This window comes from Procambarus clarkii, chromosome 66 (assembly GCF_040958095.1).
Source record: "Procambarus clarkii isolate CNS0578487 chromosome 66, FALCON_Pclarkii_2.0, whole genome shotgun sequence".
In the NCBI taxonomy this organism is placed as follows: domain Eukaryota; kingdom Metazoa; phylum Arthropoda; class Malacostraca; order Decapoda; family Cambaridae; genus Procambarus; species Procambarus clarkii.
In genome coordinates, this window is record NC_091215.1 from 6,189,573 (window position 1) to 6,214,137 (window position 24,565).

A 24,565-nucleotide genomic window follows, 5' to 3' on the forward strand; every position below is an offset into this window, starting at 1 on the left:
TACTCGTTAGATTCGCTTCGGCGGCCTAAGTGGGGGGGATTTCGATTTTCATTGGGGTCTCGGCGTTTGCTCGCGCCTAGTCGATTGTTCATACATGGTCCCAAAGTGAGGAATGAGCTGTTTACTACACTGGTGTGTTAGCTAAGCAAGTCCTTCCTCAGGCGACCTAGTTGAATATCACGACAGGAATAAAGGTTAAAGAATAAAGAAAGTTCTTAGACATTTTCAGAGCTAAAATTCCTTATACCTATTTCAATTTATTCCAAAACTTCTCACAAGTTTCAACTCAAAACTCTCACAGCCACCAGTAAGTTAGAAGCTTACTGGAAGACTAGCTGTAGCTTGTTGGCGCTGAGTGTGGTGTGTAGTTTCTAAGTCTAGTTCTTGTCGATGGTATTCTAGAACACTATCAGCTTGTTTCTTATCGTGCTCACGTTGCATCTCCAGGTGACGTTTTCTTGCTTCAAGTTGTTCCCTCTCACGCTCACGTTGTAGGGCAGCCTCGCGTTCTTGTTCTTCCTTCTTTAGGGCAGCCTCGCGTTCCTGTTCTTCCTTCTTTAGGGCAGACTCTTCCTTCTTTATCTGGAGAGCTTCTTTCTGTTGTTGTAGAGCTTCTGTTTGTTGTTCACGCTCTATTTTCGCTAGTTCGAGGTTTAACTTCATAGCTGCCAGAGCATGCCGATCTGCAATAGAATAGTTTTCGTTAGAATCAGAGTCTATAATTCCTTCATATAAGAGGTGGTCGAGGATAATGTTGTGCAAGTCACTTTTGTTGGCTCCATGGGGAACATCTAGTTGATACTCATGTGCTAGAGCTCGTAATTCTGTCCTCTAGGCACGAATTAAGTTCCCGTGCTTCACTTGCTGGATCACTACGAAATGCTGAGAGACGAAACATTTTGAGATAGCAAATAAATGTACAGCGAATATACCTGTGATATTATAAGTGTCAGTAACAGGATGACGTGGCAACTGGTGACTATCCTGTGGAAATTCAATCGTTAATATAAAAACAATTACCGTTAATATTAGATGTTAAATAATTATTCAATCAAAATCGCAGGAAATCTTGTACCCGGCACTCAATATACGAGAATAAGGGCAAGAAAATCCTACTAAATAAATGAAACGGATAGTTTCAAAAACAAATGAAACTTTTAATTGTTTCAAAAATGAAAAGGTTGTCGAGGAATGTAGGGATACCTTGCCGGGTCTCTATAGGACAGAAGCAAGGGGTTTCCTACTTAACTAGAAGATACTTACAGAATTAGCATTCTTTGTGCTCTGAAAAAGAAAGCCAATTCCCTACCTGAGTAAATATCATAATCTCTGACCGATGTGTAGGGGTGCGAGTGTCAACTTGTGACGAGAACTGCTACTGAGGTCCCAACTCAACAGCGTAGTCCGTGCTAGAGGAACTATGGCCCTCTTTATCCTCCTTCGGTCGGATTGCAGAAGATAGGGTACGTGGCCCGAAGACAAACCAAAGTACCAGGGTACCAAAATGATGATCTGCCGTAATTGAAAAATATTCTAGGGACGAAAAAGGTGGAATACACGAGTAATAACACTGAGGGATGAACGACCAATTAAGAGCGTGACTGAGGCCTCCAGTCAACACGTAATCCATAGTTATCCAACACTCACCATATGTTACCCTCGGAATGCACAAAATACACAGCACCATATGAATATTAAAAGTTATGAAAATATTGAAAAGCAACTGTATCAAGGCCAAGTACACTTACCACAAATTGATGTTCTAGTATCAGTACCTGAGTGAGGCTCCTAGGACAGGCCCCCATTAAATGTGATGGAAATAAATGTAGGTGTACGGCAGTCCTCCCAATGGCGGGTGTCAATGCCAATCACATTTACAAAAAAAAAAAGAAAAAAAAAAGTTGACTACGTTGCTGTTGCCTCCTGTGGTCAAGTTAAAGGGAAAAACATGCAAAACAAATCGTATGAACAATGAAACATTAAATGACTTGAAAACAAATATGAACAAAGATAATCCCTTGGCTATGTACAGTGCGAATAAACAAAATTACAAAGTCAAAAAATAATATATAATAAAACAATGGTTACGTTACTCTACAATGAACAAGACAAAAAATGAATTAATAGGTGCTGAGAATATTGGCTAGCTGAAAACCTCCACTATTACACAGAGTTCACTAGATAGATGTATCAGCCTTGAGAGCACAGAATATTCTAAATCCAATGGCTCATGCACGCTTAGTCATCGGCTATGCAGATGACGCTGAAGTCGAGTGGAGTCGCCGATTCACCAATCAGAAGCGTGCTGGCTGGAAGTGGTAGTTTGGTAATCGACGAAGGTGGAGTGGTGACAGCAAGGAGGGGGAGGTGGAGAGCGAGTGTAGGGTTACGTATACCCCCTGTAAAAACGTATTCTACTAACTGTGTACTACTCTTGATTGTAGTATCTAGATGTTGTAGATGTACTGAAGTAACATGATGAAGGAAAGAGCAGGCCAAATCTTTCTTGAAGGAGATTATCGTCACAGTACCTATACCAAACCAAATTCGAGGAAAAGATCCAGGGTAGGATGTTTGTTTCAAAACACTCCATGTACAAATTGCTTAAAACAGGGGAGAGGGGATTACCCATCGCCATGCCAAATGTTTGTTTATAAAATGAATCATTAAAGTAGAAATAATTATCTTTAATGCACAATTTTATGAGTTCAACAATGGTGTTAAAGTTATATTATATTTAGGGAGTAGATCCCGTAAGAATGCCAACAGGTCATCAACAAGAACTCTGGTGAACAGAACCATCACATCAATACTCACAAATTTAAAATCATAATTTTATTTCAAACAAGAAAACTTGTTAACCAAGTCCAAGTTGTTTGTTATGTGTGTGTTGGAAATGGAACCTACTACCAGTGACAAGACCTGGACAAGCCATTTGGAAAGTCTATATGCTACAGATCAAACAAAACTAATAATAGATCTTGCAGGATTATTGGGGTTGTGTGTCTTAATAAGACCAAATAGATATGGTAGGAAAAGGAAACGACTTAAAAATTTAGGAATCAACTTCTTATCGTTCATGAGCAAGGTTTCAACAGTTTTGTTAAAATATGCAATAACTTCTTAAATTGAATCTCTATTAACAGGAAAAAAAGTGTTTCCGTCTTCCAACAACCGATTAATTTTTTAGACGAAGTCTTCCTTGTCCATGATGACAAGAGCATTGGACTTATCAGACTTAGTGTTATGTAGAGAGTTACCTTTTTTGAGGGTTTTGAATGCACGAATCAACCTCTCTGGACAATGACGAACAGTACTTAGTTTTTTTACTTCATAGGTTTCCATCTTCATTCTACTTTGCTCTGATGAAGACGAATTAAACCGAAAACGCATTTAGAATTGTCTGTTTTTCACGTGTGGTTTTTCTGCATACTTCGATCAATGTTTTGTGATCGTTGTTACATATTAAATATATATATGTTGTACCTAGTAGCCAGAATGCAGTTCTTGGCTTATTATGCAAGGCCCGGTTTGTGTAATAAGCCAATTTTTCCAGAATTTCAATATTTTTCTCATTTTTGTCTTATGAAATGATAAAGCTATTCATTTCATTATAGATGAGCTATTTTTTTTTTATTTTAGTTAAAACTAACGTAGATATATGACTGAACCTAACCAACCCTACCGAACCTAACCTAACCTATCTTAACCTAATCTAAACTAACATAAGTAAATCAATAAATTATGTTCTTAATATAATATAATAATAATACTTAAAATAAACTAATATGAAACAATTTATTGAAAATAAAGAAAATCACTCGGCCTATTAGGCAAATCGGGCCTTGCATAGTAGGCCGAGAAGTGCGTTCTGGCTACTAGGTACGACATATATATATATATATATATATATATATATATATATATATATATATATATATATATATATATATTAAATATGACCGAAAATATATATATTAAATATGACCGAAAAAGTAAGATTATTAATTCTAACACGAATTTTCTCAATATTTCTTATATTTCTTTTCACTGTTCACGGTAACTGAAAAATCAATTCTCCAAAATTCATTTTTATTTCTAGTCTGACGCAACACTTGAACGCATTTCGTAATAACTTATTACATTTTCAAAGACTTTCGTTTACACACACACAACTATAACTAAACAGAGTTTAAACAGCTTCGATTTTATACCTGCATTTGGGTGAGGTGATATGTTACAACAGTTTTGGATGAGGTGAAAACAAACTTTCAACACAAGACAGAACACGAAACAATGGGTATAATATTTTGTAAGTTAGAGGAAAGAAAGGAAGTAACTGCAAAGGGCCTATTGGCCCATATTTCTTGATGCTTCTATATTGGTGCGGAGTCTTGAAGTAGGTAGAATATAGTTGTGCATTAATTGGCTGTTGAGTGCTGGTGTCGACTTTTTAATGTGTAGTGCCTCGCAGATATTAAGCCGCCTGCTATCGCTGCATCTATCGATGATTTCCGTGTTTTTTGTTAAGACTTCTCTGGTGATGGTCTGGTTGTGGGAAGAGATTATATGTTCCTTAATGGAGGCCTGTTGCTTATGCATCGTTAATCGCCTGGAAAGAGATGCTGTTGTCTTGCCTATATACTGAATTCTTTGAGGCTTTCAGTCCCCAAGTGGGCATTTGAAGGCATAGACGACATTGGTCTCTTTTAAAGCGTTCTGCTTTGTGTTTGGAGAGTTTCTCATGAGTAGGTTGGCCGTTTTCTTGTTTTATAGTAGATCGTCAATTGTAGCTTCTGATTTTTGTCTGTAGGGATAACGTTTCTATTAACAATATCTTTCAGGACCCTTTCCTTCGTTTTATGAGCTGTGGAAAAGAAGTTCCTGTAAAAAAATCTAATAGGGGGTACAGGTGTTGTGTTAGTTGTCTCTTCAGATGTTACATGGCGTTTCACCTTCCTTCTTATGATGTCTTCAACGAATCCATTAGAGAAGCCGTTGTTGACTAGGACCTGCCTTAGCCTACAGAGTTCTTCATCGACTTGCTTCCATCCTGAGCTGTGGCTGAGAGCACGGTCGACATAAGCGTTAACGACACTCCTCTAGTACCTGTCTGGGCAGTCACTGTTGGCATTCAGCCACATTCCTTTGTTTCCTTAGTGTAGACTGCAGTGTGGAAACCTCCGCTCCTTTCCATGACTGTTGCATCTAGAAAGGGCAGCTTCCTATCCTTCTCCATCTCGTAAGTGAAACGCAACACAGAATTCCGCTCAAATGCCTCCTTCTTATGGCATAACACATAGATACTAAACACTATAACAAATGTTCATGTAATGACTACAAATCTACAAAAAATGTATATAAAATGCAAACAGAATAAACGACAATTATAAAGTACTAACCAAAATCTTATAAAAACTCAAATATTAAATAAAACTAAATACCAAAAAATGTATTATATATCCTAAATAAAAGATTATAATAATGTACAATGTCAAGACTTGAAATCAGTAAGAAAAGGCAAAGACATGGTAAACTAAACAAAATTATAATAAAATTAAACTACCAGAATGAACTATAAATCAAATTACAGTGCCTACTGTGCACTATACAGTGTACAATTGAACAGCCGAAAGGTTGCTATTTAACAGAGGTCGCAGCTCCTTTATATATAAGGATTCCATTGCTCTCAAATCTGACTGGCTATACATACAAGTGTCCAGAATTTTAAAATCAGATTCCAGCAGAGAATGATCAAACTCATAACAATGGTTTCTAATCTCCGAAAATGCTGATTTAGACAATGGTAATCCAGTCCTAAAAGATACTCCCCGGTGCTCAAGTATCCTAATCTTAAAGTTCCGAATGGAACTCTCAATATATCCAGCATTACAGCTGGAACAATTATACATATATACAACATTAGAGCACAGGGGGGTAGGCACTTTATCTTTAAATCTGAAATAAGAGCCTATGGTATTTGTGTTGACAAAAATAAATCTAAAGTCTACTTAAGGATAACAATGCTGCAACAGTCTCCTCAAACGACTCCTTACAGAAAAACTAATAGTGCCATAAAATCGTAATTTAATATAATTAATATCCCTTTCTACTGTAGTAATCTTACACGATGGGTGAAACTTCTAATTTACGAAATTCCTTATAAAGGTATAAACCATATGCAAAGGATAACCATTATCTGAAAAAAATTCAGAAGAAAATTAATTTCTTGATCAAAGTTATTCCAATTTGAACATAAAACAAAGGCCCTATTCAATAGAGTGTTAATTGCATTTTTCTTAAAAATATCAGGAACAAAAGAATTAAAATTTAAACCTAAACCAGTAAAAGTTGGTTTCCTAAAAACATTAGTGTTGAACCCATTAAGGTTATTCACTTTGACATCAAGAAACGACAATGAATTATCCACTTCACACTCTGCAGTAAAACGTATATTACTATGTTGTGCATTAAGATACTCTCTAAATTTCTCAATATGACATTGGTCCTTAAATAACAAAAAAGTGTCATCTACATATCTCCTGTACAAGACTGGTTTAAAGGCCAAAGGACATTTATCAAGCCAATTTATTTCATGAAAACTCAAAAAAGCATTAGCCAGTGCAGGACCTAAGGGAGACCCCATTGCTACTCCATCAATTTGTTTATAATATTTATTATTAAACATAAAGAGGGAGTCTTTAATCGCTATTTCCAGCAGCCGTCCGAATATTTTACTACAAAATCCAGACACTAAATTAGTGTCAGCAAATAATTGATTTACACAAATATTAATGGTTTCCAACAAAGGAATATTAGTAAAGAGTGATTCAACATCGAAACTGGTCATTATAGTTGGGAACTCAAAATTTGAGGAGGAAAGTTCTTTTACAAAATCCAGAGAATTTCTCACAGTAAATTCATTATGCGTTAATGGTTCTAATAATGGAACCAGAAACTTTGCCAGTTTGTAATTAAAAGTGCCAATCGCTGATAAAATAGGACGAATCGGTATACCTGTTTTATCAACTTTAGGTAACCCGTATAAGATGCCTGGCTTAGAGCCAGTTGCAAGTAATTTTGTATAATCAAAAAGAGAATCTTTCAGACTTCTTAAAACTCTAGTTTATCCTCACATTTCAAAATATACGAAAAGGGGTCTATATAAACCAACTTAAATTTAGAGGGGTCTTCTAACAACCTTTCAACATTATTCACATAATCTTACTTGTCCAAAACCACTATACCCCTACCTTTATCTGGTCTAGTAATACAAATACTACTATCATTCTTTAAGCCATTAATACAATCCAATTTCCTTTTGTCAAAAGGAGGGAATGTAGATTTATATTTCCCAAAGTCATTAAAGACTTCATGTGCTAAGGAAGAAACAGTGCTGATGATATTGGTCCAACTATAATTTGTACCAGTCCTTAGGGTACAAGTTTTCAATGTATTGCATAACCGCTCAAAACCTAAAAAATGATTAACAAATTTAGGGTTTTTACATGTCAACCCGAAGTCTAACCCCAGAGAGAGAAGTTCTTTCTCAATGGGAGACAAAATTCTCTTTGAGAAATTGAAAACCACCTTATCAGGGACCACCGAATTAAATGAAGGTATACCCAAGTTCCGCATTTTCTTCCCGTGAATAAGTCTACCCATTTTTCAACCCTTTTATCATAATAATTTTCATTTTTACATTTTAAGGATGCAAAATCAACCCAGGAAACCAAGATCTTGAATTTCTCCAAGTTCATGTGCAATTCACTTTTCAACTTATTTACCCGCTTCTGCTTTTCAGAAATTTCAAAGTCCAACAATCTTAATAACCAAGAATTATATTCACTTGTTAACGCAAATTTGTCGGAATACACTTTAAACCTGAGGAATCTTAGGACCAAACGATGCACCTTACAGGTCTGTAGAAATTCCAAATCCAAGTGAGCCTTCTTAACTGCGAAATCCACTTTTTCTATACAGAAGAATAGAGTTTTTGGTACCAAAAAAACGGCCAGCCTACTCATGAGAAACTCTCCAGACACAAAGCAGAACGCTTTAAAAGAGACCAACGTAGTCTATACCTTCAAATGCCCTCTTGGGGACTGTAAGCCTCAAAAGACTCAGTATATAGGCAAGACAACAACATCTCTTTCCAGGTGATTAACGATGCATAAGCAACAGGGCTCCTTAAGGAACATATAATCTCTTCCCACATCCAAACCATCACCAGAGAAATCATAGCAAACAACACAGAAATCATCGATAGATACAGCAATAGCAAGCGGCTTGACATCTGCGAGGCACTACACATCAAGAAGTCAACACCTGCAATCAACAGCCAATTAATGCACAATTATATGCTACCCACTTCAAGACTCCGCTCCAATATAGAAGCATCAAGAAATATGGGCCAATAGGCCCTCTGCAATTACTTCCATTCATACCTTCAATACCCATTGTTTCGTGGTCTATCCTGTGTTAAAAGTTTTGTTCACCTCATCCAAAACTGTTGTAACATATCACCTCACCCAAAATGCGGGTATAAAATGAAAAATAAAAGCGGTTTAAATCATAGCATAGTAAGAACTCTGTTTAGTGTTTGCAGGTAATAGTTGTGTGTGTGTAAACTAAAAGTCATTGAAAATGTAATAAGTTATTACGAAACGCGTTCAAGTGTCGCGTCAGACTAGAAATAAAAATGAATTTTGGAGAATTGATTTTTCGATTACCATCAACAGTGAGAAGAAACATAAGAAAGATCGAGAAAATTCGTGTTAGAATTATTAATCTTACTTTTTCGGTCATATTTAATAATATATGTCTACAGGAAAGACTGCTACCAAAATATACTAATATATATATATATATAGTTTGTATATATATATATATATATATATATATATATATATATATATATATATATATATATATATATATATGTCGTACCTAGTAGCCAGAACTCACTTCTGAGCCTACTATGCAAGGCCCGATTTGCCTAATAAGCCAAGTTTTCATGAATTAATTGCTTTTCGACTACCTAACCTACCTAACCTAACCTAACCTAACTTTTTCGGCTACCTAACCTAACCTAACCTATAGAGATAGGTTAGGTTAGGTTAGGTAGGGTTGGTTAGGTTCGGTCATATATCTACGTTAATTTTAACTACAATAACAAAAAATTGACCTCATACATAATGAAATGGGTTGCTTTATCATTTCATAAGAAAAAAATTAGAGAAAATATATTAATTCATGAAAACTTGGCTTATTAGGCAAATCGGGCCTTGCATTGTAGGCTGAAAAGTGAGTTCTGGCTACTAGGTACGACATATATATATATATATATATATATATATATATGTCGTACCTAGTAGCCAGAACTCACTTCTCAGCCTACTATTCAAGGCCCGATTTGCCTAATATGCCAAGTTTTCCTGAATTAATATATTTACTATAATTTTTTTCTTATGAAATGATAAAGCAACCCTTTTCTCTATGTATGAGGTCAATTTTTTTTTATTGGAGTTAAAATTAACGTAGATATATGACCGAACCTAACCAACCCTACCTAACCTAACCTAACCTATATTTATAGGTAAGGTTAGGTTAGGTAGCCAAAAAAAGCTAGGTTAGGTTAGGTTAGGTAGGTTAGGTAGACGAAAAAACATTAATTCATGAAAACTTGGCTTATTAGGCAAATCGGGCCTTGAATAGTAGGCTGAGAAGTGCGTTCTGGCTATTAGGTACGACATATATATATATATATATATATATATATATATGTCGTACCTAGTAGCCAGAACGCACTTCTAAGCCTACTATGCAAGGCTCGATTTGCCTAATAAGCCAAGTTTTCAAGAATTATTATATTTTCTCAATTTTTTTTCTTATGAAATGATAAAGCAACCCATTTCATTATGTATGAGATAAATTTTTTTTATTGGAGTTAAAATTAACGTAGATATATGACCGAACGTAACCAACCCTACCTAACCTATCTTTGTAAGTTAGGTTCGGTTAGGTAGCCGAAAAAGTTAGGTTAGGTTAGGTTAGGTAGGTTAGGTAGTCGAAAAAACATTAATTCATGAAAACTTGTCTTATTAGGCAAATCAGGCCTTGCATAGTAGGCTGAGAAATGCGTTCTGGCTACTAGGAACGACATATATATATATATATATATATATATATATATATATATATATATATATATATATATATATATATATATGTCGTACCTAGTAGCCAGAACGCACTTCTCGGCCTACTATGCAAGGCCCGATTTGCCTAATAAGCCAAGTTTTCCTGAATTAATATATTTTCTCAAATTTTATTCTTATGAAATGATAAAGCTACCCATTTCATTATGAATGAGGTCAATTTTTTTTTTATTGGAGTTAAAATTAATGTAGATATATGACCGAACCTAACCTAACCTAACCTATCTTTATAGGTTAGGTTAGGTTATGTAGCCGAAAAAGCTAGGTTAGGTTAGGTTAGGTAGGTTAGGTAGTCGAAAAACAATTAATTCATGAAAACTTGGCTTATTAGGCAAATCGGGCCTTGCATAGTAGGCCGAGAAGTGCGTTCTGGCTACTAGGTACGACATATATATATATAGATATATATATATATATATATATATATATATATATATATATATATATATATATATATATATATATATATATAGATATATATATATATATATATATATATATATATATATATATATATATATATATATATATATATATATATATATATATATATATTTATATTTATATTTATATATATATATATATATATATATATATATATATATATATATATATATATATATATATATATATATATATATATATATATATATATATATATATATATTATTAAATATGACCGAAAAAGTAAGATTAATAATTCTAACACGAATTTTCTCAATCTTTCGTACATTTCTTTTCACTGTTGGAGGTAAATCAAAAATCAATTCTCCAAAATTCATTTTTATTTCTAGTCTGACACGACACGAGCGCGTTTCGTAAAACATATTACATTTTCAAAGACTTTAGTTCACAACTACACAACTGAATAGAACTTACGCATCTCCGATTTTATATCTACATTTGAGTGAGGTGGAAGGGGTGATGTGGCATTAACACAAGACAGAACAAGATGTGGCATTAATAGGCTATTAATTTCATTAACACAAGACAGGACAAGAGTATTAATAGGGTATAATTTCATCAACACAAGACAGAACACGAAACAATGGATATTGAATAGAAGTGTTTGTAGAAAGCCTATTGGTCCATATTTCTTGATGCTTCTATATTGGAGCGGAGTCTTAAGGTGGGTAGAATATAGTTGTGCAATAATTGGCTGTTGATTGCTGGTGTTGACTTCTTGATGTGTAGTGCCTCGCAAACGTCAAGTCGCCTGCTATCGCTGTATCTATCGATGATTTCTGTGTTGTTTACTAGGATTTCTCTGGCGATGGTTTGGTTGTGGGAAGAGATTATATGTTCCTTAATGGAGCCCTGTTGCTTATGCATCGTTAAACGCCTAGAAAGAGGTGTTGTTGTTTTGCCTATATACTGGGTTTTTTGGAGCTTACAGTCCCCAAGAGGGCATTTGAAGGCATAGACGACGTTATTCTCTTTTAAAGTGTTCTGTTTTGTGTCTGGAGAGTTTCTCATGAGTAGGCTGGCCGTTTTTCTGGTTTTATAGTAAATCGTCAGTTGTATCCTCTGATTTTTGTCTGTAGGGATAACGTTTCTATTAACAATATCTTTCAGGACCCTTTCCTCCGTTTTATGAGCTGTGGAAAAGAAGTTCCTGTAAAATAGTCTAATAGGGGGTATAGGTGTTGTGTTAGTTGTCTCTTCAGAGGTTGCATGGCTTTTCACTTTCCTTCTTATGATGTCTTCGATGAAACCATTGGAGAAGCCGTTATTGACTAGGACCTGCCTTACCCTACAGAGTTCTACGAAGAACTCTGTAGGGTAAGGCAGGTCCTAGTCAATAACGGCTTCTCCAATGGTTTCGTCGAAGACATCATAAGAAGGAAAGTGAAGAGCCATGCAACCTCTGAAGAGACAACTAACACAACACCTATACCCCCTATTAGACTATTTTACAGGAACTTCTTTTCCACAGCTCATAAAACGGAGGAAAGGGTCCTGAAAGATATTGTTAATAGAAACGTTATCCCTACAGACAAAAATCAGAGGATACAACTGACGATTTACTATAAAACCAGAAAAACGGCCAGCCTACTCATGAGAAACTCTCCAGACACAAAACAGAACGCTTTAAAAGAGACTAACGTCGTCTATGCCTTCAAATGCCCACTTGGGGACTGTAAGCTCCAAAAAACCCAGTATATAGGCAAGACAACAACATCTCTCTCTAGGCGTTTAACGATGCATAAGCAACAGGGCTCCATTAAGGAACATATAATCTCTTCCCACAACCAAACCATCGCCAGAGAAATCCTAGTAAACAACACAGAAATCATCGATAGATACAGCGATAGCAGGCGGCTTGACGTTTGCGAGGCACTACACATCAAGAAGTCAACACCAGCAATCAACAGACAATTATTGCACAACTATATTCTACCCACCTCAAGACTCCGCTCCAATATAGAAGCATCAAGAAATATGGACCAATAGGCTTTCTACAAACACTTCTATTCAATATCCATTGTTTCGTGGTCTGTCTTGTGTTGATGAAATTAATACCCTATTAATACCACACTTTGTTCTGTCTTGTGTTAATGCCACATCACCCCTTCCACCTCACTCAAATGTAGATATAAAATCGGAGATATGTAAGTTCTATTCAGTTGTGTATTTGTGAACTAAAGACTTTGAAAATGTAATAAGTTTTACGAAACGCGCCCGTGTCGCGTCAGACTAGAAATAAAAATGAATTTTGGAGAATTGATTTTTGATTTACCTCCAACAGTGAAGCGTAATGTACGAAAGATTGAGAAAATTCGTGTTAGAATTATTAATTTTACTTTTTCGGTCATATTTAATAATATATGTCTACAGGAAAGACTGCTACCAAAATATACTAATATATATATATATATATATATATATATATATATATATATATATATATATATATATATATATATATATATATATATATATATATATATATATATATATATATATATATATATATATATACTGTCCAGCGAGCTCAACATCTGGTTCCTGGATGATGGCACTCTGGCAGGCACACAAGATTCCCTGCTAGAAGACTTACAGCTGGTGAAGACACGGGGGGAGTCCATGGGTCTCGTTCTTAGCCCCTCCAAGTGCGAAATTATTGCATCTAGTGAAGTAATCATTAGAGCAGTGAAATCAGTTCTACCAGAAGCCTCAGTCGTTAAACCTACCGACAGCACACTACTCGGAGCACCTCTGGGCCACAATGCCATTGCTGCAGTCCTTGACGAAAAGTTTAGAGACCTAAAGAGGATGGAAGAGAGAATTGGGGACTTGGACTCCCACGATGCCCTCTACCTTCTCACAAAGTGCCTTACCCTGCCCAGGCTAACATACTTCTTAAGGTGTGCACCAACTTTTGGTAACCCACTTCTAAATCAATATGATGAGCTCCTCAGGTCAATATTCAGGAAGGCGCTCAACCTAGATTTAGATGACAGTCAGTGGGACCAAGCAACACTACCAGTGAGATTTGGAGGGATAGGCATACGAAAGGCAACTGAGGTAGCACTTCCAGCATTCTTATCCTCATGTACAGCAGCCAACGAATTGGTAGGGCAGATCCTACCAGAGCGTATGAGAGAGACAGCGGGAACTCATGATCAAACGTTCATCGAAGCAGCCAGACAATGGGACACCATTGCACACCCTCAACCCCGACCACAAGCAGGCCCACTGGGATAGCCCCATAATGGAAAAGACTGTCACAGCAATGATTGACAACGCTGATGCTGAAAACAAAGCCCGCCTCCTAGCGGTAACAGCACCCCACGCCGGGGATTTTTTATTTGCTGTGCCCAATGCAGCCCTGGGAACTCGCCTCAGTCATGACGCTCTCCGCATTGGAGTTGCCCTTCGCCTTGCCGCCCCCATCCTCACCGAACATAGGTGCATCTGCGGAACTGCGATGGCAGACCAATATGGTCGTCATGGTCTGGTATGTCGTAAATCACAGGGTAAAATTGCAAGACATGAAGAAGTCAACGACATCATCAAGAGGAGCCTCGCCACAGCCCGCTGCCCGGCACAAAGAGAACCACACTTATCCAGACCTAACGACCCTCAGAAGCGCCCTGATGGGGTCACCTTGCTACCTTGGAAGGATGGTAAGCAAGTGGTATGGGACTACACGTGCGCTGCCACACTGGCCAGTACCTACCTCCACTACAGCACACGTGAAAGCGGTGGTGCTGCTTCTTTCAGGGAATCGCAGAAAATTATTAAATACAGAGGTCTAGCACACTGCTACAGCTTTGTTCCGATCGGCTCGGAGACCCTCGGTTCGTGGGGAAAATGTGCATTGAAGTTCCTGAAGGAATTGGGGGACAAATTGATCAGCGCTACAAAAGACCAGAGAGCAAAAAGTTTCTTGTTCCAGGGCCTCAGTGTTGCGATTCAGAGGGGAAAAGCCTGTTGCGTCTTGGGCACTAGTCCAACTTCAGAGGAATTCGAAGAAGTATATATATATATATATATATATATATATATATATATATATATATGTCGTACCTAATAGCCAGAACGCACTTCTATGCCTACTATTCAAGGCCCGATTTGCCTAATAAGCCAAGTTTTCATGAATTAATTGTTTTTCGACTACCTAACCTACCTAACCTAACCTAACCTAACTTTTTCGGCTACCTAACCTAACCTAACCTATAAAGATAGGTTAGGTTAGGTTAGGTAGGGTTGGTTAGGTTCGGTCATATATGTACGTTATTTTTAACTCCAATAAAAAAAAATTGACCTCATACATGATGAAATGAGTAGCTTTATCATTTCATAAGAAAAAAATTAGAGAAAATATATTAATTCATGAAAACTTGGCTTATTAGGCAAATCGGGCCTTGAATAGTAGGCATAGAAGTGCGTTCTGGCTATTAGGTACGACATATATATATATATATATATATATATATATATATATATATATATATATATATATATATATATATATATATATATATATATTAGTATATTTTGGTAGCAGTCTTTCCTGTAGACATATATTATTAAATATGACCGAAAAAGTAAGATTAATAATTCTAACACGAATTTTCTCAATCTTTCGTACATTACGCTTCACTGTTGGAGGTAAATCAAAAATTAATTCTCCAAAATTCATTTTTATTTCTAGTCTGACGCGACACGGGCGCGTTTCGTAAAACTTATTACATTTTCAAAGACTTTAGTTCACAAATACACAACTGAATAGAACTTACGTATCTCAGATTTTATATCTACATTTGAGTGAGGTGGGAGGGGTGATGTGGCATTAACACAAGACAGAACAAGAGGGGATATTAATAGGGTATTAAAAGTATCAACACAAGACAGAACACAAACAATGGGTATTGAATAGAAGTGTTTGTAGAAAGCCTATTGGTCCATATTTCTTGATGCTTCTATATTGGAGCGGAGTCTTGAGGTGGGTAGAATATAGTTGTGCAATAATTGGCTGTTGATTGCTGGTGTTGACTTCTTGATGTGTAGTGCCTCGCAAACGTCAAGCCGCCTGCTATCGCTGTATCTATCGATGATTTCTGTGTTGTTTACTAGGATTTCTCTGGCGATGGTTTGGTTGTGGGAAGAGATTATATGTTCCTTAATGGAGCCCTGTTGCTTATGCATCGTTAAACGCCTAGAAAGAGATGTTGTTGTCTTGCCTATATACTGGGTTTTTTGGAGCTTACAGTCCCCAAGTGGGCATTTGAAGGCATAGACGACGTTAGTCTCTTTTAAAGCGTTCTGTTTTGTGTCTGGAGAGTTTCTCATGAGTAGGCTGGCCGTTTTTCTGGTTTTATAGTAAATCGTCAGTTGTATCCTCTGATTTTTGTCTGTAGGGATAACGTTTCTATTAACAATATCTTTCAGGACCCTTTCCTCCGTTTTATGAGCTGTGGAAAAGAAGTTCCTGTAAAATAGTCTAATAGGGGGTATAGGTGTTGTGTTAGTTGTCTCTTCAGAGGTTGCATGGCTTTTCACTTTCCTTCTTATGATGTCTTCGACGAAACCTTTGGAGAAGCCGTTATTGACTAGGACCTGCCTTACCCTACAGAGTTCTTCGTCGACTTGCTTCCATTCTGAGCTGTGGCTGAGAGCACGGTCGACATATGCGTTAACAACACTCCTCTTGTACCTGTCAGGGCAGTCGCTGCTGGCATTTAGGCACTTTCCTATGTTTGTTTCCTTAGTGTAGACTGCAGTGTGGAAAACTCTGCCCTTTTCCATGACTGTTACATCTAGAAAGGGCAGCTTCCCATCCTTTTCCATCTCGTAAGTGAAACGCAGCACGGAACTCTGCTCAAATGCCTCCTTCAGCTCCTGCAGATGTCAGACATCAGGTACCTGTGTAAAAATGTCGTCAACATACCTGCAGTATATGGCCGGTTTCAAGTTCATGTCGACTAAGACTTTTTGCTCGATGGTACCCATATAGAAGTTTGCAAACAGGACACCTAGGGGAGAACCCATGGCGACCCCATCTACTTGCTTATACATGTGCCCATCCGGGCTCAAGAAGGGTGCCTCTTTAGTACAAGCTTGGAGTAGTTTCCTCAGAATATTTTCTGGTATGTCAAGAGGAGTACAGGCTGGATCACGATACACTCTGTCGGCTATCATTCCGATTGTCTCGTCCACAGGTACGTTGGTAAACAGCGATTCTACGTCCAACGAGGCTCTTATCCCTGTGGCCCGTGTGCCCCGCAGTAAGTCAACAATTCCTTTGGAGACTTCAGGCTGAAGGCGCAAGGAACATAAGGAGTCAGCAGGCCGTTGAGTCGCTTCGCCAGTCTGTACGTGGGTGTGGGTATCTGGCTAATGATTGGCCGAAGTGGGTTTCCAGGCTTGTGCGTCTTGACATTTCCATACGCATATCCAGGTTTATATTCCCCTTCTTTTCCACAGCTCATAAAACGGAGGAAAGGGTCCTGAAAGATATTGTTAATAGAAACGTTATCCCTACAGACAAAAATCAGAGGATACAACTGACGATTTACTATAAAACCAGAAAAACGGCCAGCCTACTCATGAGAAACTCTCCAGACACAAAACAGAACGCTTTAAAAGAGACTAACGTCGTCTATGCCTTCAAATGCCCACTTGGGGACTGTAAGCTCCAAAAAACCCAGTATATAGGCAAGACAACAACATCTCTTTCTAGGCGTTTAACGATGCATAAGCATCAGGGCTCCATTAAGGAACATATAATCTCTTCCCACAACCAAACCATCGCCAGAGAAATCCTAGTAAACAACACAGAAATCATCGATAGATACAGCGATAGCAGGCGGCTTGACGTTTGCGAGGCACTACACATCAAGAAGTCAACACCAGCAATCAACAGCCAATTATTGCACAACTATATTCTACCCACCTCAAGACTCCGCTCCAATATAGAAGCATCAAGAAATATGGACCAATAGGCTTTCTACAAACACTCCTATTCAATACCCATTGTTTGTGTTCTGTCTTGTGTTGATACTTTTAATACCCTATTAATATCCCCTCTTGTTCTGTCTTGTGTTAATGCCACATCACCCCTCCCACCTCACTCAAATGTAGATATAAAATCTGAGATACGTAAGTTCTATTCAGTTGTGTATTTGTGAACTAAAGTCTTTGAAAATGTAATAAGTTTTACGAAACGCGCCCGTGTCGCGTCAGACTAGAAATATAAATGAATTTTGGAGAATTAATTTTTGATTTACCTCCAACAGTGAAGCGTAATGTACGAAAGATTGAGAAAATTCGTGTTAGAATTATTAATCTTACTTTTTCGGTCATATTTAATAATATATATATATATATATATATATATATATATATATATATATATATATATATATATATATATATATATATATATATATATATATATATATATATATATATATATATATATATATATGTCGTACCTAGTAGCCAGAACGCACTTCTCAGCCTAATATGCAAGGCCCGATTTGCCTAATAAGCCAAGTTTTCATGAATTAATGTTTTTTCGACGACCTAACCTACCTAACCTAATCTAACCTAACTTTTTCGGCTACCTAACCGAACCTAACCTATAAAGATAGGTTAGGTTAGGTTAGGTAGGGTTGGTTAGGTTCGATCATATATCTACGTTAATTTTAACTCCAATAAAAAAAATTGACCTCATACATAATGAAATGGGTAGCTTTATCATTTCATAAGAAAAAAAATAGAGAAAATATATTAATTCAGGAAAACTTGGCTTATTAGGCAAATCGGGCCTTGCATAGTAGGCTGAGAAGTGCGTTCTGGCTACTAGGTACGACATATATATATATATATATATATATATATATATATATATATATATATATATATATATATATATATATGTCGTACCTAGTAGCCAGAACGCAGTTCTTGGCCTACTATGCAAGGCCCGACTTGCCTAATAAGCCAAGTTTCCCGACTATCAATATTTTTTATTTTTTTTCTTGTGAAATGATAAAGGTATCCATTTCATTATGTTTGACATTATTTTTGATGTTTGAAGGAACTTTTTCAGTGTCAGAATAGTTAACGGATGGAATGCATTAGGCAGTGATGTGGTGGAGGCTGACTCCATACACAGTTTCAAATGTAGATATGATAGAGCCCAGCAGGCTCAGTAATCTGTACACCAGTTGATTGACAGTTGAGAGGCAGGACCAAAGAGCCATAGCTCAACCCCTGCAAGCACAAATAGGTGAGTACACACACACACACACCTCCTCCTCTCTCTCCCTCACCCTGTCTCTTCCTCACCTGCTCTCTCCATCTCTCTCCCTCTCCTCTCTCTCCGTCTCTCTCTCCCTCCCTGCTCTCTCTCCATCTCCTCCCCCCCTCCCCTTCTACTTTCTTCTCACTTCAGTGGAAGGGTCGGATCGCCCCCACCCACACATTTATCTCTCCCTTTCTCTCTCTCTCTTTCTCTATCTCTTTCTCTCTCTCTCTCTCTCCCTCCCTCCTCCATCTCGCTCTGCCCTCCTGACAAATCCTATCACAGCACAACTATACGAACTGGGGCAAGCATGACAGCAAGAGGTACCAGGGGAACAGGGAAGAGTCAAGGTGACGAAATGAAGGAAATGTTTGCCTAGTTTCTGGAGGACATCAAGAGTGAGATGCAAGAAATGATGCAGGAAATGAAGAACGAAATAAGCAACCTGAAAAGAGAGCTGACAGCAGCAAAGGAGGAGATTAGAGCTCTCAAAGAGAATGGTATCGAGGCTGAGACTCAGAAAATCATCCAGGGAGAAGGTGGTAATAATTTTTTGGATGACAATGCCACAATAAAAGCAACATTTGCAGAAATACTAAAAAAAAATAACTCTGAAGTAATGACTGCAGTGATGGTGGTGGTCATGAAAGCAGCCACCTCACAGGAGGCGCCACGCTCCACTAGCCAACTGCTGGAAAGGAACAGACCAGTGGTTGCTGTGGGTATTAAAGAGCAGGAAGGGTCAAATAGGACAGAGTGGAATGACAAGGACAAAGCAGCAGTGAATGAAGTACTAAAGTCACTAGACATTGAAGGGGCTAAGCATAGCATTGAGAAGGTTTTCAGGCTAGGTTGGTACAACAAAGACCGAGACCGAGTGATAAAGATAGTGTTTGCAAACGAGAGCACAAAGGAGAAGATTCTATCAAGGAAGAGCTCCCTGAAAAACGTGGGAAAATTCAAAAATGTATTCCTCGAGAGAGACATGACAAGGGAGGAGAGAGCCGTGGCAGCAGAAGCATGGAAGAGGCGCAGGGCGAGAGGGGAAAACCAGGAAGTCACAGCTCCTAACACAACACCCCCAGAGGCGAGGGGGGAACCCACAACCAACTACCTAGTAACACCAGAGGGGAGGACAACCCCGCCACCCTCCTCTGCATAGAAAATCCCCCTACCCCAAACCCTCCCTGCCCCCACTCAAATGTTCAGCCAAATCTCCCTCCCCCCACACCCAATCCCCACCCTTATACCCCTCCCCTCCCCCCACACCCAATCCCCACCCTTATACCCCTCCCCTCCCCCCACACCCAATCCCCACCCTTATACCCCTCCCCTCCTCCCACCGAGTCCTCCCTCCTCCCCTTTCCTTCCTGTCCTCCCTCCCCTTTCACCCCATCCCCTCCCTGTCCCTCCTCCTTCACTGGATCCCCCGCCCCTCATCCCAGTATCCTCTGAGACCCTGTTATCCACCTCACAGGTCCTCACACCCATGGAACAGCTTCCCCCACCAGCAGAACACTCACCAAGGAGGCGATTTGAGAAGGGACAGAAGAAAGTGAGCCTCAAAGTAATGTACACTAACATAGATGGAATTACAAATAAAGCAAATGAGCTTGGAGAACGGGTATTAGAGGAAAACCCAGACATAATAGCCCTCTCAGAAACAAAGCTAACGAAAACAATAATAAACGCAGAGTTCCCACAGGACGATTATGTTATGAGGAAAGAGAGGGAAGGAAGAGGTGGGGGTGGTGTAGCTCTGCTGGTAAGAAAAGGCTGGGAATTTGAGGAGATGGTTATTGAGGGCTGTGAAGGTTTCAGTGTCTACATAGCAGGTACCATAACAAATGGAGGGAAAAAAATTATAGTCGTAGTCATATATAATCCACCACCAAATGACAGAAGACCTCGACAGGAATATGATAGAAACAACATGGCCACCATTAACATAATAGAAAGAGCAGCTTCTGTTGCTAGCAGGAATGGATCTGGACTACTAATAATTGGAGACTTCAACTATGGGAAGATAGATAGGTAGAACAGAGACCCGCATGGAGTACCAGAAACAGGGAGAGATAAGCTGCTGGACGTGGCAACAAGAAACTTTCTCCAGAACATCAAAGAACCAACAAGAATGAGAGGAGAAGATGAACCAGCAATGCTTGATTTAATATTTACCCTAAATGAGTGGGATATAAGGGAAGTCAAGATGGAAGCACCCTTGGGAATGAGTGATCACACTGTATTGAACTTTGAGTACCTGGTAGAGCTAGGAATTATCTCCCCCCGAAAAGAACTAGGAATCAAAAGGCTGGCATACCGAAAGGGAAATTATAAACAGATGAGACGTTTCCTAAGTGAAATACCTTGGGACACAGACCTCAGAGATAAGTCTGTACAGGGTATGATGGACTATGTTACCCAAAAGTGTCAGGAGGCAGTAAACAGGTTCATCCCGTCCAAAGGGAAAAATCCGAGAAGCAACAGAAGAATCCATGGTATAATAGGGCATGTATGGAAGCGAAGAAACTAAACAAAAGGGCGTGGAGGAACTTCCGGAATAACAGAATACCAGAAAGCTGAGAGAGATACCAGAGAACTAGGAATGAGTACTTCAGGGTGAGAAGAGAAGCAGAGAAAATTTTGAAAATGATATAGCAAACAAAGCCAAGACCGAACCAAAACTACTCAACAGTCACATCAGAAGGAAGACAACAGTGAAAGAACAGGTATTGAAACTTAGAATAGGCGAGGACAGGTATACAGAGAATGACAGAGAGGTGTGTGAAGAACTCAACAAGAGGTTCCAGGGGGTCTTCACAATAAAACAAGGTGAGGTCACTGTGCTAGGAGAAAGGGACGTAAACCAGGCAGCCTTGGAAGAGCTCGAAATTACGAGAGAGGAGGTCAAGAGACACCTGCTGGATTTGGATGTTAGAAAGGCTGTTGGTTCAGATGGGATCTCACCATGGATACTGAAAGAGTGTGCAGAGGCACTTTGCTTGCAACTCTCCATAGTGTATAGTAAGTCACTGGAGATGGGAGACCTACCAGAAATATGGAAGACGACGAATGTGGTCCCAATATACAAAAAGGGCGACAGGCAAGAAGCACTGAACTACAGGCCAGTGTCCTTGACTTGTATACCATACAAGGTGATGGAGAAGATTGTGAGAAAAAACCTTGTAACACATCTGGAGAGAAGGGACTTCGTGACAAATCGCCAACATGGGATCAGGGAGGGTAAATCTTGCCTTACAGGCTTGATAGAATTCTACAATCACGTGACAAAGATTAAGCAAAAAAGAGAGTGCTGGGCGGACTGCATTTTCTTTGATTGTCGGAAAGCCTTTGACACAGTACCGCATAAGAGGCTGGTACATAAGCTGGAGAGACAGGCAGGTGTAGCTGGTAAGGTGCTCCAGTGGATAACGGAGTACCTAAACAATAGGAAGCAGAGAGTTACGGTGAGGGGTGAGACCTCCGATTGGCGTGAAGTCACCAGTGGAGTCCCACGGGGCTCTGTACTCGGTCCTATCTTGTTTCTGATATATGAAAATGATCTCCCGGAAGGTATCTATTCATTTCTCTCAATGTTTGCGGACGATGCTAAAATTATGAGAAGGATTAAAACAGAAGAGGACTGTTTGAGGCTTCAAGAAGACCTAGACAAGCTGAAGGATTGGTCGAACAAATGGTTATTAGAGTTTAACCCAACCAAATGTAATTTAATGAAGATAGGTGTAGGGAGCAAGAGGCCAGATACAAGGTATCATCTGGGAGAGGAAACTCTTCAGGAGTCAGAGAAAGAAAAAGACTTGGGGGTTGATACCACGCCAGACCTATCTCCTACAGCACATATCAAGAGCATAACATCAGCGGCATATGCCAGGCTGGCCAACATATGAACGGCATTCAGAAACTTGTGTAAAGAATCATTCGGAACTTTGTATACCACATATGTCAGGCCAATCCTGGAGTATGCAGCCCCAGCATGGAGTCCATATCTAGTCAAGGATAAGACTAAACTGGAAAAGGTTTCAAAGGTTTGCTACCAGACTAGTACCCGAGCTAAGAGGAATGAGCTACGAGGAGAGACTACGGGAATTAAACCTCACTTCGCTTGAAGAGAGAAGAGTTAAGGGGGACATGATCACCACATTCAAGATTCTGAAGGGAATTGATAGGGTAGATAAAGACAGGCTATTTAACACAAGGGGCACACGAACAAGAGGACCCGGTGGAAACTGAGTGCCCAAATGAGCCACAGAGATATTAGAAAGATCTTTTTTTAGTGTCAGAGTGGTTGACAAATGGAATGCATTAGAAAGCGATGTGGTGGAGGCTTACTCCATACACAGTTTCAAGTGTAGATATGATAGAGTCCAATAGGCCCAATAGAGTCCAATAGTCCAATAGGGAATAGGGGCGGAAGGATTCACTACAAATGACAAGGAAGTGCGTGAGGAATTTAATAAGAAATTCCAGGAGGTCGTCACCTTAGAGCAAGGAGAAATTCCAGAGGTAAGTATGGAACTGGATGTCAGATCCACTTGCATTCCAGAATTACAGATACAATTACCCACCGAAAGGGAACTACAATTACGACAGACAACTGCCCTACAACAATCAGTACTGGTCAGAACAAACTCATTATGTCCACGAATAATGGACTTGCCGAAAAAGTCTCCCATTCAAACTATCACTAATAGAGTAACCTCATTCATCTTTGCCAACATACAAGGACTGAAAACAAGTACAAACAACAAAGTACAGTTCATAAATGGCCTCCTCTCGGAGTCAAATGCAGTATTTGGAGCTTTCACAGAAACCCATGCAGGGGAATTGTTGGACAGTGATATCTGGAATCCAGGATATAACCTATACAGGTGCGATAGGAAAATTAGGTCACATGGAGGAGTGGGTCTGTATATTAGGGAAGACCTTGTATGCTCGGAGCTCCTAAACGTTACAAATGAGGTGGTAGAGGTACTGGGATTAAAAATAGAGAAAATAAATTTAGTGATTATACTAATATACAAACCGCCAGATGCAACGGCTGAGGAATTCACAGAACAGATAAGCAAAATAGAGAATAGCCTTGATAATTTGGAGAACCCGATACCTGATATTATCTTCCTAGGTGACTTCAACTTGCCTAGTCTCAGGTGGCAAATAGCAAACAATAATATTATACCAGGAAATCTATCAGGACCTAACCAACCACAGATTAGAGAACTACTTAGATTCTGTGACAAATTTTCACTCAATCAGCAGATATCGGAGCCAACGAGAAATGAAAATATTCTAGATCTGATCTTTACGAAGAATGAAGACATTATCAGAGACATTACGATATCAGATACCACATATTCAGATCACAAGCTCATTGAAGTGCAAACGACCATCAATACTCAGAATAGACCTAAAACGTTGATAAAGCGAGAGGGGCTATTCAGTAAATTCAATTTTAATAATAAAAGGATAGACTGGGAGATAATAAACAGGGAACTTACAAACATTCCATGGGGAACTGTTCTAAGTAATACAAGTCCTACAGAAGGAATAGAAAAACTGACTTCAGAAG

At 38.7% G+C, this 24,565-nt stretch overlaps 1 protein-coding gene across 1 annotated transcript; it reads right to left on the reverse strand.

The window, feature by feature from the left end:
* Window positions 1-312: 312 nt before the first annotated feature.
* LOC138355174 (coiled-coil domain-containing protein 42 like-2-like) lies at window positions 313-8,460 on the reverse strand. The gene is made up of 3 exons (XM_069309998.1): window positions 8,448-8,460; window positions 7,254-7,475; window positions 313-683 (listed from the first exon to the last, which is right to left on the reverse strand). The coding sequence occupies exons 1-3, from the start codon at window positions 8,458-8,460 to the stop codon at window positions 313-315; spliced, it is 606 nt and encodes a 201-aa protein (XP_069166099.1).
* Window positions 8,461-24,565: the final 16,105 nt, after the last annotated feature.

Bases quoted from the DNA above. Each gene is read 5' to 3' on its own strand.
- LOC138355174 (XM_069309998.1), bottom strand. The intron at 684-7,253 runs GTAGGGGTATAG...ATTCTATTGCAG, and splicing joins TATTACTAGACCAGATAAAG to ATCGGCATGCTCTGGCAGCT.